The sequence below is a fragment of the Sesamum indicum genome, unplaced genomic scaffold (assembly GCF_000512975.1).
Source record: "Sesamum indicum cultivar Zhongzhi No. 13 unplaced genomic scaffold, S_indicum_v1.0 scaffold00155, whole genome shotgun sequence".
Classification (NCBI taxonomy): Eukaryota; Viridiplantae; Streptophyta; class Magnoliopsida; order Lamiales; family Pedaliaceae; genus Sesamum; species Sesamum indicum.
In genome coordinates, this window is record NW_011628063.1 from 339,013 (window position 1) to 353,215 (window position 14,203).

Genomic DNA, 14,203 nt, shown 5'->3' on the forward strand with positions numbered 1-14,203 from the left:
TTGCAGCAGTGCCCCTTGCTTCCGAGGGACATATCGGTGATGCCAGAGCTAAGGCATCCTTGGGGCACACCAAGTTGTTTCCTTGATAGTCTTGATCATGCACAACTTCTTCCGAACAATTCTTTTCTTCTAGAAAACCTCCAGACATATGGAAGTGAGAAACTTCAGATGCATCAGCGACATCATTAAAAGAATTACGAACCTAAGAAAATTGAAAACTTCATATGATGTCTCCCTATTTGAATCATGGTCATCATATCAGCCTGAAAATCTCATCACTACATAAGCTTGAGACGTTGCCATTACTTACTGATAATTCTCGTCACATACCAGATGTTGTCTATCCTGAAAAGCTTGCCTTCCCACTGCAGCTTAGAAACTTAACTTTAAGTGGTCTCAGACTTTCCGTGGGGCAATCTGAAGATCATCGGTGCATTGCCAAATCTTGAAGTGCTCAAACTGCGAAGAAACGCCTGCCAAGGCCCAGAGTGGAGGCCGATTGAGGGGGAGTTTTGTCAACTGAAACTCCTGCTGCTTGAAGGTTTAGATGTTGTGCCAAGACGAGTCGAGCTTGAGCTTGAACTTTTTATTGCTGAGAGTGAGTTCAAATATTTCCATTCATGCTCGCAAGTTCTTTACTTTTTTGTTTTTGTTAAAAACTTTTTATCGAGTTTGTTATAAAACCTTGAGTAACCATTTCTAAGACCACCAAAATTGTTTATTTTTAAATTTGTTTCTTCTTATTTTTTTGCACATGTTTTATAACATTTGTAATATTATTTAAAACAAAACCTTCTATTATACCAATTTTTGAATACTCATATTTATTTTTTAATTCATTTTTTTTAAAAATTGATCAGAATAATAATTCTAATTTATTTTTAATGTTCTCACATTTACATTTTTTTCCTCTCTCATTCACTACTTCATTGTTTTTCTCTCATATAACTTCTCGTGTTTCTTTTTTGTTACAAATTTCTATATTTTTATTAAATTCATAATTATAATATATTTCTTCTCTCGCACCTAAAGTTTCTTTATTCTAACAGAGTTTTTTCTTTCTTATTCTCTCACCATAATTTTTTTTTTTCACAATTTTTTTTCTCTCCATTGCGCATTGTAGTTTTTTTTATATACTCGCGGGAACCACATGCAGCGATAAATAGTAATAGGAAAAAGACACCTAACTCTTACGCTTTCATTTAATAAAATGATTTGGCAATTCGATGGGGTAAAATTAAAATATTAAAAAAGGTAAATTACAACAACCTTCCCTAATGTTTGATATAATATGAATACCTCCTCATTGTTGAAAAATTACCAACACCCCCTATAAAATTTCAAGAAAAGTCGTTGTAATTTATCCTATTAAAAAAAATACAATATAATGTAAGGAAATAGGTGGTGAAATCGTATTTTCTTGAATACTAATATTTATTTAAATTGTGCGTAGTTATTAACTAAATTAGTTTTCAAATTTTTTGAAAAGATCAAAGGTAGTGAGTAGTACTTTTTTGGTCAACTAAAAATCAGAACTAATTTCGATTATTTAAAAATAAATTGAGAACAAAAATTGATGAAGTCGAATCATATAATAATTAACTTAGAAAACCAAATGTAAAATTACCCCTTTTCTTCACATTTCATAATTTATCAGTTTTTTCATCGGTCGTCAAGTCGGTTTAGTTTCATGCAAAACCCCGCGTTACGATTTCTTGGATTTTTTTTCTTATTTTCTGCACACGTTTCATTTGTATCTCTCTAAAAATTCCCTAAGAATTATTCATGAGTTCTAGGGATTTTTGTTCTTAGGTGAAAAATTATGCACGAAATTGTCATTATTTCTATAAAAGAAAATAGTATATAGATACAAAATTAGATGATATTTGGATTGTAAACATGTACTAAACGCTTTCTTTCAAAGGAGAAACATGGAGAAATACTGCTTGATACAGCAGAATCATTTATTCAGCCGGACGATGATGACGCTGCGTCCTAAGGCAAGAAATTCCTAGTCTACTATCGCTATGTATGTACAGATTCTGTATTCGTTTGCGGTTGTAATATTCGTGCAATAATTTCAAAAGAAAAAAGAAGCAAAGATTTTGATACATACTGATGAGAGATCAAGTTGAATCCCGGTTGCAGAGGTTGTAACCGGACATGAGGGAGCTGCAGGCGAAGGCGATGAAAGCTAGGAACGATATAGCGATTGATGCACTGGCCATCAATGTAAACTCATCCCCGCCCCAGTTTGAAATCCAGTCGTCTACCCTGGTAGCTGCTGAAGATGATGCTGACATCAGAAGGTACGCTAGTATCTGCTTGACACACGAAAAGAGCAAGTTTCTCTTAGCATAAAGAACAACTTTATTCGTATCATTCGACACTAGACTAAAATAATTTAATGATATGCAGATAAACAAGTGCTGGTAACTTGGTAAAGTGACCAGTGCTGCTGCCTATACTCATTGTATTGATGGAAGCACCAGCTACTAAGATCAACATCGGCTACAGGGTAAAATGGTCCATTAGATACATAACGCCGTTTCGGGGCTTTCCTCACTATAAATACGTCTAGGATAGGTCATTTTTGGCAAATTCTACAGGAATATTCTCATCACTGTTTGCGACTCACTTGTATGCATCATTTGTATTGTAGGTCACCTATGTACATCCCTGGCCACTCACCCAAGTGGAACAACATCACCAGCCAAACCGTACTTCTCGAGATGAACAAGACCGTCGTATTTATAAAAAGGGTAATTATACTAACACTCCATGAAGTTCGGATATTGCAAAAGACCTTTAAAGATCAAAAAGTTACCGTGTATCTGCTATAATAAGTTTTACGTTACACATTCCCTGATGAACTCAAATGGTCAGAGGGAGAATTTGTAATATAAAACGTGATCGCAGCTGGTGCAGTATAACAATGACTGTCGATAATAGTTGTGTGGGAAGTGGCTTAAAAGGCAGAACAGTTCTTTCTTGTTCCCCCAGTGTTATTGCCAGTCGGAAAAATAACTGGGCTATAGTAGGGCTAAGGACCCCATAATGGCAGTACATACATATTCAAACATATATGTCTGCTAAATATTACTTGCCTGATCCATTGTGAAATCAAAATGGTAACGAAGATGGTGAGTGAAGACGTGCTTCCCCGTGCCCAAATGGTATGCGAGATCAAATGCTTGAAAACTGGAATACGTGAATCCAATAACATTTACAGCTAGACAATATCTGCGTAACAAAACAACATATGTACAAGCATCATCAGGTTTGTCAAGACATTGTTACAAGCAAAACGCATCAACGAACATCATATGTTGTAAGTTTTTAGCGTCATAGCTCTGTATTTTCAACCAAAAAAAAAAAAGCAACATATAATTTGTCATCTGGAAAAGCAATATATTTCCCTCGGATTTGATTAGCAATAGAATAGAGAGAACTCATTTAACTCATTGGCACACTGCTGAATCCATATAGTAATATAACCAGAAGGCCCTCAACATCGAGACATCAATATTCAGATAAAAACGAACTTCTTGAAGAACTAATGTTATGGTATCTGATCAAACAAATAATACGGAAATTCTAGAACTATTGATAGCTAGCTAAACCATGACCACTGTTATCAAAACCATAAACACAGCCAAATGCATGCACTCAACGTATCGCCTATCACAAGCTGGATTCATTTTGGCTGTCCTCAATGCCTGTATCACTATACACTTCATAGGAACACCATATCTGCGGAGCATAGCAGCCAAGGTTTTGCATTATTCAAGGGTGATTAAAGGTTCTTTAGGTATTCAGCTGGGAATGCTACGGTTCACATGAGTTCGGTGACGTAACTATACTAGACCAAACATTTTAGTTAACAAAAATCTTGTCCCAACAAAGTGAACTGACTCTATCAAATGAGGAATCGAGGTGTAAGCAAATTAAGTCAAGGTGAATAAGTTAGTGTTAGTCTGATTTGAATTTCTTGTCAAGCTTAAAATTGTGTGTAAAGTTAGTTTCATTATTAAAAGAATTGGGCTCAAACTAGTATTAATCCAGCAGAACACAGGAAAATTCTATGATCCAATCACAAGACATGCGTCCTATCTACAGTTTAAGGAGAGCAACCAATCACAAATAAGAATAACCGCACTTGCAATGTGATTAGTTCGGTCCGGCCAAGCCAAACATGGCTCGAATAAGAACTTTTCACCGAACACTGTTAGAAAACTTTGGTACTCCTGTGCAAGTTTTATCAACTTTTTTACTGATCTAACTTGAGTTTTAGCCGAACTTCAAATCAATCAAACAGGAAAAGCTTATTCAAACTTAGTTTTTAATGATTAACGAACAGAGCTCAAACGGAATCTTACCGAGCCAAACAGTGGCGCACACTTGTTATTCAAACAGGAACTTCAATTATGTGATTTAGGAACAGAAACATTGTAAACAATTAATGATATACATATGAAAGAATGCAAGAATTTTGATGTAAAAAGCAAAAGTAAAGAATTGTTACCGGTACTCTACATATCGATCGAAGGAATCGCCGCTCCATCCTTGAGTCTTATCAGCAGCCATGACTGAAAATGAAATCAAACAAGCAATCACCTCAAACACTCTAAACGCCAATGCCACCTTCTTGACAGCCACATCCCTCTCCGACCTCTTCAAGATCGACGCTACCGCCGCCCTTGACCGCGTCTCTCCGCCCACCTCATTCTCACGGCGGCCGCCTCCATACCCCTCCTCCAAACCCCGACCGTCACCACCAACCGGCCCCACCTTCTTCACGTCTGGAGGCTGCTCCTCCCTCACGAATTTGTTAAGTCCGACAACCACCGGAGACGTCCCCTTCTCCGGAACATCAAGATTCTCGGCCACAGGCTTCTCCGCTGGAATGCCTTCTCTCCGACCATCCTTCCCCCCTTCTGCCGGGAAACTCGTCGGCAAATCAAGATTCTCCGAAGTGGGCTTCTCCGAATGGGGCCACGGGCGCCGCCCCTTTCCCCCGGCAGCCAGAGAACCCGCCGGAACACTGGACTTCCCGGGGGACGGCACGGGAGAGTAGTACTTATCGACCACGACAAGGGACCTGCTGTTCTTGCTGCCGGAATCATCGTTTTCCGGAAGAAAAGAAGGGTCGTCGGAGCGCAGCGGCGACTCGGATCGCAGAGGGGAGTGCCAAGAATCGACCTGGCTGGTGGTTGACTCGGTATCCGACATTGATATGTGGCTGTTGCTGTTTCTTCGGAGGCTTCTTTTACTATGATTGCTGGGGTCTGCACCTTCCATTTTCAAATTTTCCGAAGCAAAAACCTCTGATTTTGCGATATTTGAGGCGGTGCTGAAGTTCAAGAAAAGGGAGTGAAAGAAGTAAAGAAGAAAGGACAGAGAAAAGGTTTCAAATTGGGAAGAATAAAACGCTGTGAACGCGTCTGGGTTTATGTTTCTACATGTCCGTTGAGGTTTCTATTGTGCGCTACCATGAGCATGGTAAGGATTGTGGACATCCAGTGGTTTAAGTTAAAGTAGCAGGTTTTGTTGACGTGGCAGGTTTTGGTTGGGTTCTTGGGGAGTGTGGACGGTGTAGAGAAGTAAGTTATGTTGGATTCTCTGAGAATACTCCGGGGACAGTGATAATTCTTTACGTGATAGAGATGGCTGCAGAGGAACGACGTCGTAAACATTTTTACTGCCCATAACAATTTCAAGAATTATTATTATTTAGGGCCTTTCCATCGAAGTTTTTTTAAATAAAATGTCTAATTCTAAAATTCCTGATATTTAATAATTAAAACTATTTACGTATGATATTTCATTATATTACCATTTATTGATTATTTTATATTTCAACTCAAGAATTTCTAAAAATAATTTCAAAATATCAGAATATATACGTCTAACAAATTATGATTATTGAGTTCATTTTAATATATAAACAATCAGTAGTCGGTTAAATTATGATGACTTTTGAAAATCGGGTAAAATAATTTTTAACATATATTTACATTTTTCATGTTGATTTGACATTTTACTAAATAATGTATAGCTATGCTTTTTTCTAGTAATCAATTAACTCAAATTCCATGAATGAAGAATGTTTGATGTAAATATTTCAGGGAAAAAGCTGATAGTGATCCTTAATTCCACCCTATCTTTTTAGATAAATAAAATGGTTTAATACTCAACTTTAAATCCCTTTCATCCAACTCAAAGTATATTTTAAATTAATTTGTGATGGTTGATTTATGGACAAACGTATAAACCCTTTTGGGCAGCCAAAAAGTGAAATAACAAGTGGGGCTTTAACAATATATAGTTCAAAGTGATGAGAAGAATATCAACTTTTTTTTATCTCTTTTTCTTCCTTCTTTACCACAAGACTTGTTTTCTTGGATATGTCCCTTTCTTCTTCTCATCAACTTCCTCATTTTCTTCTTTAGGGTTGTTCTTGAAATTTCCCTATTACGATTAAATTATATTCACATTCCTCGATGTTAGGTCAATTTACACAAATATTTTATAATTTTTAAAAAATTACAGTTATATTATTTGATATTGTAGTTGTAATTACAAGCACATCATATTTTCACTTAAGAAGTTTTGCACAAATATTCCTGAGTGTATTGCGTTAACTGACTAACCCCCTCAAGGGGTGTACTTATAATTTTATAAAGGACAAGGAGTGATTTGTGAATTAGATCTAATCTTAAAAGGTGTGGATGTAATTTACCCTTTTTATAATTTTTTTAATTAATTTGAGCTTGACTCGTTAATTTTTTTATTTTTAGTTGTAGAACTAATTATATTTGTTATGGTGAATGAAAATATGTTGAAGGGTGTGAAAGTAATTTTGTTCCAGAATTAGGTTGAAGGAGAGCCACACGATCATATCAAAGTTCGAACTACTAATTTATCACTGAAGGAATACACACTTGTTAATACAAACATATAAATAACCAAAAAGGATACTCGAATAATATATTCTCGAGGGTAAAATTACATTGATATTTTTAACATTTTAATTTATCTAAACACGTTTAAAAGCTTATTTTTAATGAAAGAATAAAGACGCTATAAACTCCTAAAAGTGGAGTTTGATTCGGTTAAGATATTTTTTTTGTGGATTTTGTTTTCCATTCACAAGCAAAATGCAAATTATGTCAATCATAACTCATTCAGCATTTCGTTATTCAGATTATTTTTAAATGGGTAAAGACATATATAATTATCGAAAATCGATAATCAATATGACTAAAAATAAATAAATAAATTACAACAACTAATGACAATTTATATTAAAATGACAATTTATATGACAATAGCAGAAGACTAATTAACAAGATCAGATCACATAAAAATAAACACAATTCTTTGTATTGTCATGGAAGATTTCCCTTATTTTTCCTTTTCATTTTCTTTCCTTCAATAATAATTCTGAAATGGCCTGTTTGGTAATCCAGGTGGAGGAAGTTCAAGAATCAAGGCTAAAACTACAAGTAACAAGACACAACAATGTACAATTCTACAACGACTTTATACAGCCCTGCATCTGAACACAACATTGGTCAGCACCTCCCCATATTTCATGGCTACTACTTTGGATCAATCAAGCTAAACACATTTCTTCACAGTTCCAACACAAAAAAAAAATGCTATGCCTTCGGCCCTGAGAAAACAAGATTCAAATTACCTTCTCGGATCCCAGGTTGTTTAGAGTCAGAGACCACAAAAAATAGCTCAGGTTTGCGGTGGCAAAGACTCTTGGACCACCACTTGAACAGTCTCCATATCATTTGCCATCGGCCCTCTACTTGCAGCCGTTTCTGCACTACCCATTTCGCTGCTGGACCCAGCACTCAACGTGTGAACCGGCCAGAGCAAGCCCTGCAATCTCAACAGTTAGCTCTGACTGGGAGGCTGGTTTCTGATATAACGACCTGTTGTTGTAACAACATTGGTAGACCGCTCGGAATCTGCACGGATAGTAGATAACGCGCTTAGATCAAGGTTTGGAAAGACAGAGCATCGGCATCTAGGACATTTGACGTTTAACCGAAGCCATTCGTCGATGCATTCCACATGGAAATTGTGGGCACAAGGAAGACCGCGGACCTGCATGATGTTTAGTGAGAAGTTGTAAATCACACAAGGAGCATTTGATCCTAGAGTGTCATTAGCTTCAAACTTCAATCATAACATTTCAGAACTATCAAATTAAATAAAACGAGAGTGACAATTGCTAAATTACCCAGGCTTCAGTTGGTTCAATGAGAGGAAAGAGGAAGGGTGAGTGAGTGAGATGGGGAAGAATATAATACTTTATCTTTAAAGTATTTCGCGTGATCCAAAAGGAAGTAAATTCAAAATACTATTTTATTTGGCATGGTGAGAATAAAAGTGAATATAGACCATTAGTTTTTTGGAGTTTTACCAATTAGTTATTTTCCCTATTGTGTTTTAAAAATGAACAAATTACTGCTAGAAGAATTTCAATTTTCCCCTAAGTTGATAGGTTAAACTTGAAAAATTGCTTAGCTAAGAAAATAGAAGACACATGCAAAATTGTTTTATAGATAATAAGAAAAATAATAGAACTTCTAACAAAAAGCATGAAAATGCGTTGGCAGAAGATAAACACAATAAAATATAGTTGCGGGGGAAATAAAGAAGTTACAATTAGAACAATTTCTTATCACTCATAATGAATGTATAAAATGAACATGAAGAATTTTGTGGCAAAAGTAAACAAAAATTAAAATAAGAAAAATTGTATTTGTGGATAATATAGTAAATAAAAGTTCTTCAAGCAAAATGCAAGAATAAATAATTTTTAGTGGAGAGGAGATATAAATAAGCGGAAAGATAAATAGTATGACAAATAAAAATTAATATGAGGACCTTTTCGTCCTTTGAGCCTTATAGTCCACTTTTCGGCTCGATTCAGATTGAAACTAAATTAGGCTTTGGAGGATTTTGATATACATCATGCTTCACTTCCTCCTCATTTACAGGACCAAACACAATGGTTTTTCTTATACATTCTCTTTTACTTTCATTTTTCTTATCCATCCACTTTGCATCCAAACGAACAAGCTTTTGGTCTCGTAATTAATTTCCAAAGTAACAGTTACGTTCTACATAATTAATCATAGTTATGTTCTACGTATTTCATCATGATAACTTCCATGTCATGTTCAGTTTAGAGCTGTTAATGGGTAGGGTCTTCGCAGACCCATATTAAAAATAAAAGACCTGTACCCAAGTTTAGCGCATATTATTAGGCCCACGCCTAGGCCAGACCCATTAGAAAATATAGATTGAATAAATACCCATAGGCCATACGTCATATGTATCCAATTTAGACCTAAAAAAATACTTAATTTTTCTCTCCAATTTAATGGGATTATTATCACTCAATCTATCTAAGTTTAAGTGAACAAATCTAAAAACCTCAAGGTGTCCTAAAATTATTTTATCATGTGATTCTTTAACCATTTACATTCTTTAATCAATAATATAATTGAATAATTAGTTATAAATATATAAATTGTGATAGGTATATTTTTCAACATTTTGATAGGCAATAATGTTTGGTCAAAATTAAAATTCTATAAGTTCAAATTCAATTGCCAATTTAATATTTTCATATTAATTTTTAAATGATATAATAAATTATATATTCTTTAAAAGAATTCAATTTTAAAAAAAATTATTTGTGACTTGGATCTCAATAATCGTGAATTTATTCATACATTATTAATAAAAATGAAAAATGAAAAGAAAAATTTAAAATATATTGATAAATCTAATGTATATCGTAAATGATATAGTAATTATTGCTAATTCAATACGCAACATCTATTGTATAATCATGTACTTTTATTTCCAAATATAAATAATAAATCTATTTTGCCTCATTTTGGTGATTTTGATCTAAATAATTTAGTGTTGATATGTATCTAACATACTTTTATCAACTTTGCTTTAATTTAAATTTATGTAACCTTTTTTAAATTGCATTGTCTTGAGTAATAATTCCAAAACAACACTAGAAAAAAGAAAAGCTAGGTTCAGACCCGACCCTCCCCAAAAAACCAGGTCTGAAACAGTGAGCTTGGGTCCAAATACCCATTGGATCTTGGAGGGGTTGAGTATTAATTAATACATTTGGGTGTCTTTCGGGTGTGGATCTAGGAAGACAAGTCCATTTGAGTTATTGCACTCGAAATATTATCGAGATTATTCAAAATAATATGCTTACCTCATTTCCAACGTAAAACTCCTCCAAACATATAGGACACTCACTGCAATCAGTAGGAACTGCCTTCAGCCTGAACTTTGGAAGTTCTTGAATTAGAGCCTCAACTGCTTCCCTCTGCATGTAGAGATAGAGTTCTCAACTACTTTGCAAGAGAGCATGTAAATATGAAATGGGACCTAATTGAAGTGGAAACACATAAATGCTTCACAAGTTTTCAAAGTGTTATTGCATTAGCAACTTTCTAACGCCACAACTACCTGCATAACATCAATACAAAACAATGGCAGGCCACTTATCACCTGAGCTGGGGTAATAAGTCACAGAAAATTGATATAGATAAATATTTTTCAAGCTACAGACACCGCGATCAGAGAAGTCAATAGTTGGTTCAGTTGAACCCTACTGATTTTTGGAGGCAACCACTTACCTGAGCTGGGGTCAAGTAAAGCCCTGGTTGGTATTGAGCGGCATCTAGGCCCATCCCTCTCATTTCTTGCCCTGCAGCTTCGAAAGCCCAATCTGGTACTCTAACCAAATCTACGAAAACCTGAATTAAGGAGTAAGAGTTCCAGCAGGTCAACTCTTTTGTTTTCTCTAAAGGTAACAAAGGTTGCCTAAAAAGTGTATACCATGTAATAAGCTTGTTATGACCAGTATTTAAAGCAAAGACATGCAATCCCTAAGCTTGTACTCAGTAAGTACATAGTTAATTTTAATGTCCCTTATATAGAAGTTAGAAAGAAATTAAAGCACTATCTCAGAGAATCGGGAAACTTGTGTGGTTGCTTAACAGAATAACTTCAGCTTTCCCTGAGTGATCAAATTAAAAATAAATAAGATAAAATATCAGATATGGTTGATGGGATGCAAAGTTCTCACGCCAGGTTCAAAACTTCTACGCACTAATTACCTCTGGAGCAGAACACCCATTATTTTTTTCCTAATTAAGTAAATTCTGTTGCGGACATTCACCATCTACATTCCCATTGATTTGTAACAATTCCTTTTACATTCAATGAATTGCCTAAGAAAATTTTAAGGAAACACCTTCCGAAGCAGTCCAAGTTTGTTTACGCAGGATAAGAGATCAACTTATGATGGTAAGCTTCAGACTATCCCTAGGATAATCACAAATCTTTCACAAAAAATAGTCATGTACATTCATGGATCAGTTTGATGCAAAAGCAGTTCATAAAGCTTACTCCATATTCTGAAACAGGGATCCCTTGTTGTGCTCGCAATTGGTGTGCCTGCCGTCTTATTAACCACTGGCAGGAAAGAGGAAAAACATTTAAGATTAGGAAAACCACTGTTAATAAGATTTACCATGTTCAAACATGCATGTCGCTCAAGCTAGGGTGACGATGGTATTTTACTGCTCTGTCGGAACATGAAAACGCTGCCAAAGAAAATAAACCATAACTAAATTCTCTGGACTGTTTAAGAATAGAAAAAACAGCACAACTAACCTTTCTGATACAGATACCAGCAATGCACACAAGTCCGCAATAGCTGAAAAGCAGCCAAATAAGGAAACCCCACTTCTGGCCCTCTTCAGGCAACTGAAAATGGTCATGGATGTAATGATAATTCTGGCTTCACAGCATAAGATGTACTTGCACATGCTCAGAAGAGAGAAGAAGAATAAACTTACACAATTTCTCGCACTAGTGAACCACAGCGTACCTATGACAGTCCAAGCCCAAAGGAAAGGGTAAAGTAGCAAAGCAAGAATGGATAGGACAACGATCCTTCCACAAAAACGTGCATATCTCTGCTGCCAACCAAGATCCCTGAGCTCATGTCAAATGAAATAAACAGGATAAGTCTGTTATACAAAGAGAAGAAGCCAAGAAAGTAGAAGAAAGAAATGAAAACACATGGCACAACGCAGAATGTCGTAGATCATAGGGGATCTCTTCAGGTTGTTTTCACTTTTTACCACAGAGCACTAGTTAACTAGATCTATAGTCTAAATATGTGAACAAATGCCTACTACCACGAATATTACCTAGATAAGATTAATGTCAATCCACGACTTCATGAAATAGAACATGTATAAAATCAAAATCACACACATGTTAGCCAGATGCTATCAGAACTAATCACATAGATCAGTAATATATGAACACACCAAATATTTATCAGCAATTTGACATTATAAAAAACAACCTCCATATCTGAAGAAAAAGAAAATAGCTCCTTACAATCCCATTCCAGAAGCCAGCCCATTATCCACAAACATCAAGAGCCGGAAAACAAACACGGTAGTATAGTCAACCTACAGAAGTAAAGAAGATAACACAGGCTTATTAACTATAACCTCAATATCACATCCAGTTTAAATGAACTCCTACTTTTTTCCCAGAAAGGCTCAAAGGTCACTTACCACAATCCATATGTGCAGTGGATATGCACATAAATGGTATCTCTTCCAATTAATTGCCACAATAATTCTAATGCAGCAGTTAAGAAATAATCAAAAGCCTATTACAGCACTAAAGACTGGGTATCCATTGATCTAAACAAACCCCACAGTTGAAACTAACAACATGAAAGAAATTCCAACACATCCAAACAAATCTTCAACATTCATTAATTAAAATAAAAATAAAAATAGAAAATCTCACACATTCATTTAAAAGGATACATACTTGTGGCAAGCATAGACAAGAAGAACCCATCATACCTGCAAGAACCCACACTCAAAATAAGAAAACCCTTTAAGAAAAACAAATCCAAACTTCATTAAATTAACTAACCACATGGGTACTTTTTTCCCAATTAAAAAGATCAAATTTTGGTTCCTTCTCATTTTCCTGGGATCAAACTTGAAAGGTGCTTGGCCCACAAAAAAGAAAAGAACACTGACCACTTGAAATCAACACCTTTGATCGCCATTGAAATCTTAGCTCCAAATCCAAGACTTGGTTCTCATTCCTGCAATCTAAACATTGAATCGAACTGGCAACACTCCCGAGTTTTAAGCATGAAAATACCAATAACCATTATACAAAGGAAGTACAGTACAGATATGAGGTAGAACAGAAGAAAAGGGTAAATCTTAAAAGGGAAGCAAGAGTAAGATTTTGAAGGGATATATTCGAATTTGCAGAGAGAAGGCAAATGAGGAAGAGAATTTTGTTTGAAGCGGTGAAGTACTGAACAGAAGGGAGTTAAAAAAATATGTAGTTAGATTGACGTAGTGAATCAAGTCATCGTGGCGGTGACGGAGACTTGACGGACGTTTTGCTTTTTTTTTTTTAGTCAAAAGATTAATTACTATATTTTAGGTTTTAAAATACATAAAATATTTTTTTTATTAAAATATACTTGCATCTACATTTACGAGCTACAAACTTATAATATTTTTATTATAAGGGTTTTAATTTTAAGACTTAAATAAGACAATAATTATCACGTGCTATAAATTGTGGGCGCGCAAATATTTTCTTTCAATCTTCGTTTATGAATATTTTAGTCAAAAAATTGTAAAGAAATACATTTTTTCAAGAAATTTAGTCTTACAAGTTAATAAACAAAATAAATTACACCATTTAAATAAAATAAATTTAATACCCTTTACAAAGGTGTCAGCTATTTGAGTTGTATTTAGAGGGTATTTGAGTAAATTTATTTAGAATTTTAAAACTCCCACATTACACCAAAAATCAAACTTTTGTAAAATATTACAATTTATTTAAAAATAAGGTATCAAATTATTTAATAAAGTAAAAAATTTAGCTTATAAGGTCTTAATGAAGATAAGTCATTTGGATAATGATGATGTCCATATTTATGTGTGTGACTCTTTTGTAATAAATTGTTGTCCATCACATTCACAAATATAATTTTCGAAATATATCAAGTAAAAAATTATTTACATTGATTTGAATCTAGAAACTTTCCAGGCTTTTTGGGGTCTCAAGT

General features: G+C 34.8%; 2 protein-coding genes across 4 annotated transcripts; both read right to left on the minus strand.

Annotated features, from left to right (window-relative positions):
* Positions 1 to 1,883: 1,883 nt before the first annotated feature.
* On the minus strand, positions 1,884 to 5,492 carry LOC105179415 (CASP-like protein 4A3). The gene is made up of 3 exons (XM_011103036.2): positions 4,526 to 5,492; positions 3,108 to 3,243; positions 1,884 to 2,321 (listed from the first exon to the last, which is right to left on the minus strand). The coding sequence occupies exons 1-3, from the start codon at positions 5,299 to 5,301 to the stop codon at positions 2,127 to 2,129; spliced, it is 1,107 nt and encodes a 368-aa protein (XP_011101338.1). The 5' UTR covers positions 5,302 to 5,492; the 3' UTR covers positions 1,884 to 2,126.
* A 1,872-nt stretch (positions 5,493 to 7,364) lies between these two features.
* On the minus strand, positions 7,365 to 13,434 carry LOC105179416 (E3 ubiquitin-protein ligase SIS3-like). Of its 3 annotated transcripts, XM_011103037.2 has the most exons (10): positions 13,146 to 13,434; positions 12,924 to 12,962; positions 12,663 to 12,729; positions 12,481 to 12,554; positions 11,928 to 12,066; positions 11,743 to 11,835; positions 11,476 to 11,541; positions 10,701 to 10,820; positions 10,274 to 10,387; positions 7,365 to 8,124 (listed from the first exon to the last, which is right to left on the minus strand). In XM_011103037.2, exons 1-10 carry the CDS (start codon positions 13,172 to 13,174, stop codon positions 7,912 to 7,914), a joined length of 954 nt encoding a protein of 317 aa, XP_011101339.2. In that variant the 5' UTR covers positions 13,175 to 13,434; the 3' UTR covers positions 7,365 to 7,911. The 3 variants fall into 3 exon arrangements, with proteins under 3 accessions (XP_011101339.2, XP_020546981.1, XP_020546982.1); XM_020691322.1 differs by lacking the exon at positions 12,663 to 12,729 and having other exon boundaries at positions 12,928 to 12,962; positions 13,162 to 13,434; XM_020691323.1 differs by lacking the exon at positions 12,663 to 12,729 and having other exon boundaries at positions 12,928 to 12,962.
* Between the last annotated feature and the right edge of the window lie 769 nt (positions 13,435 to 14,203).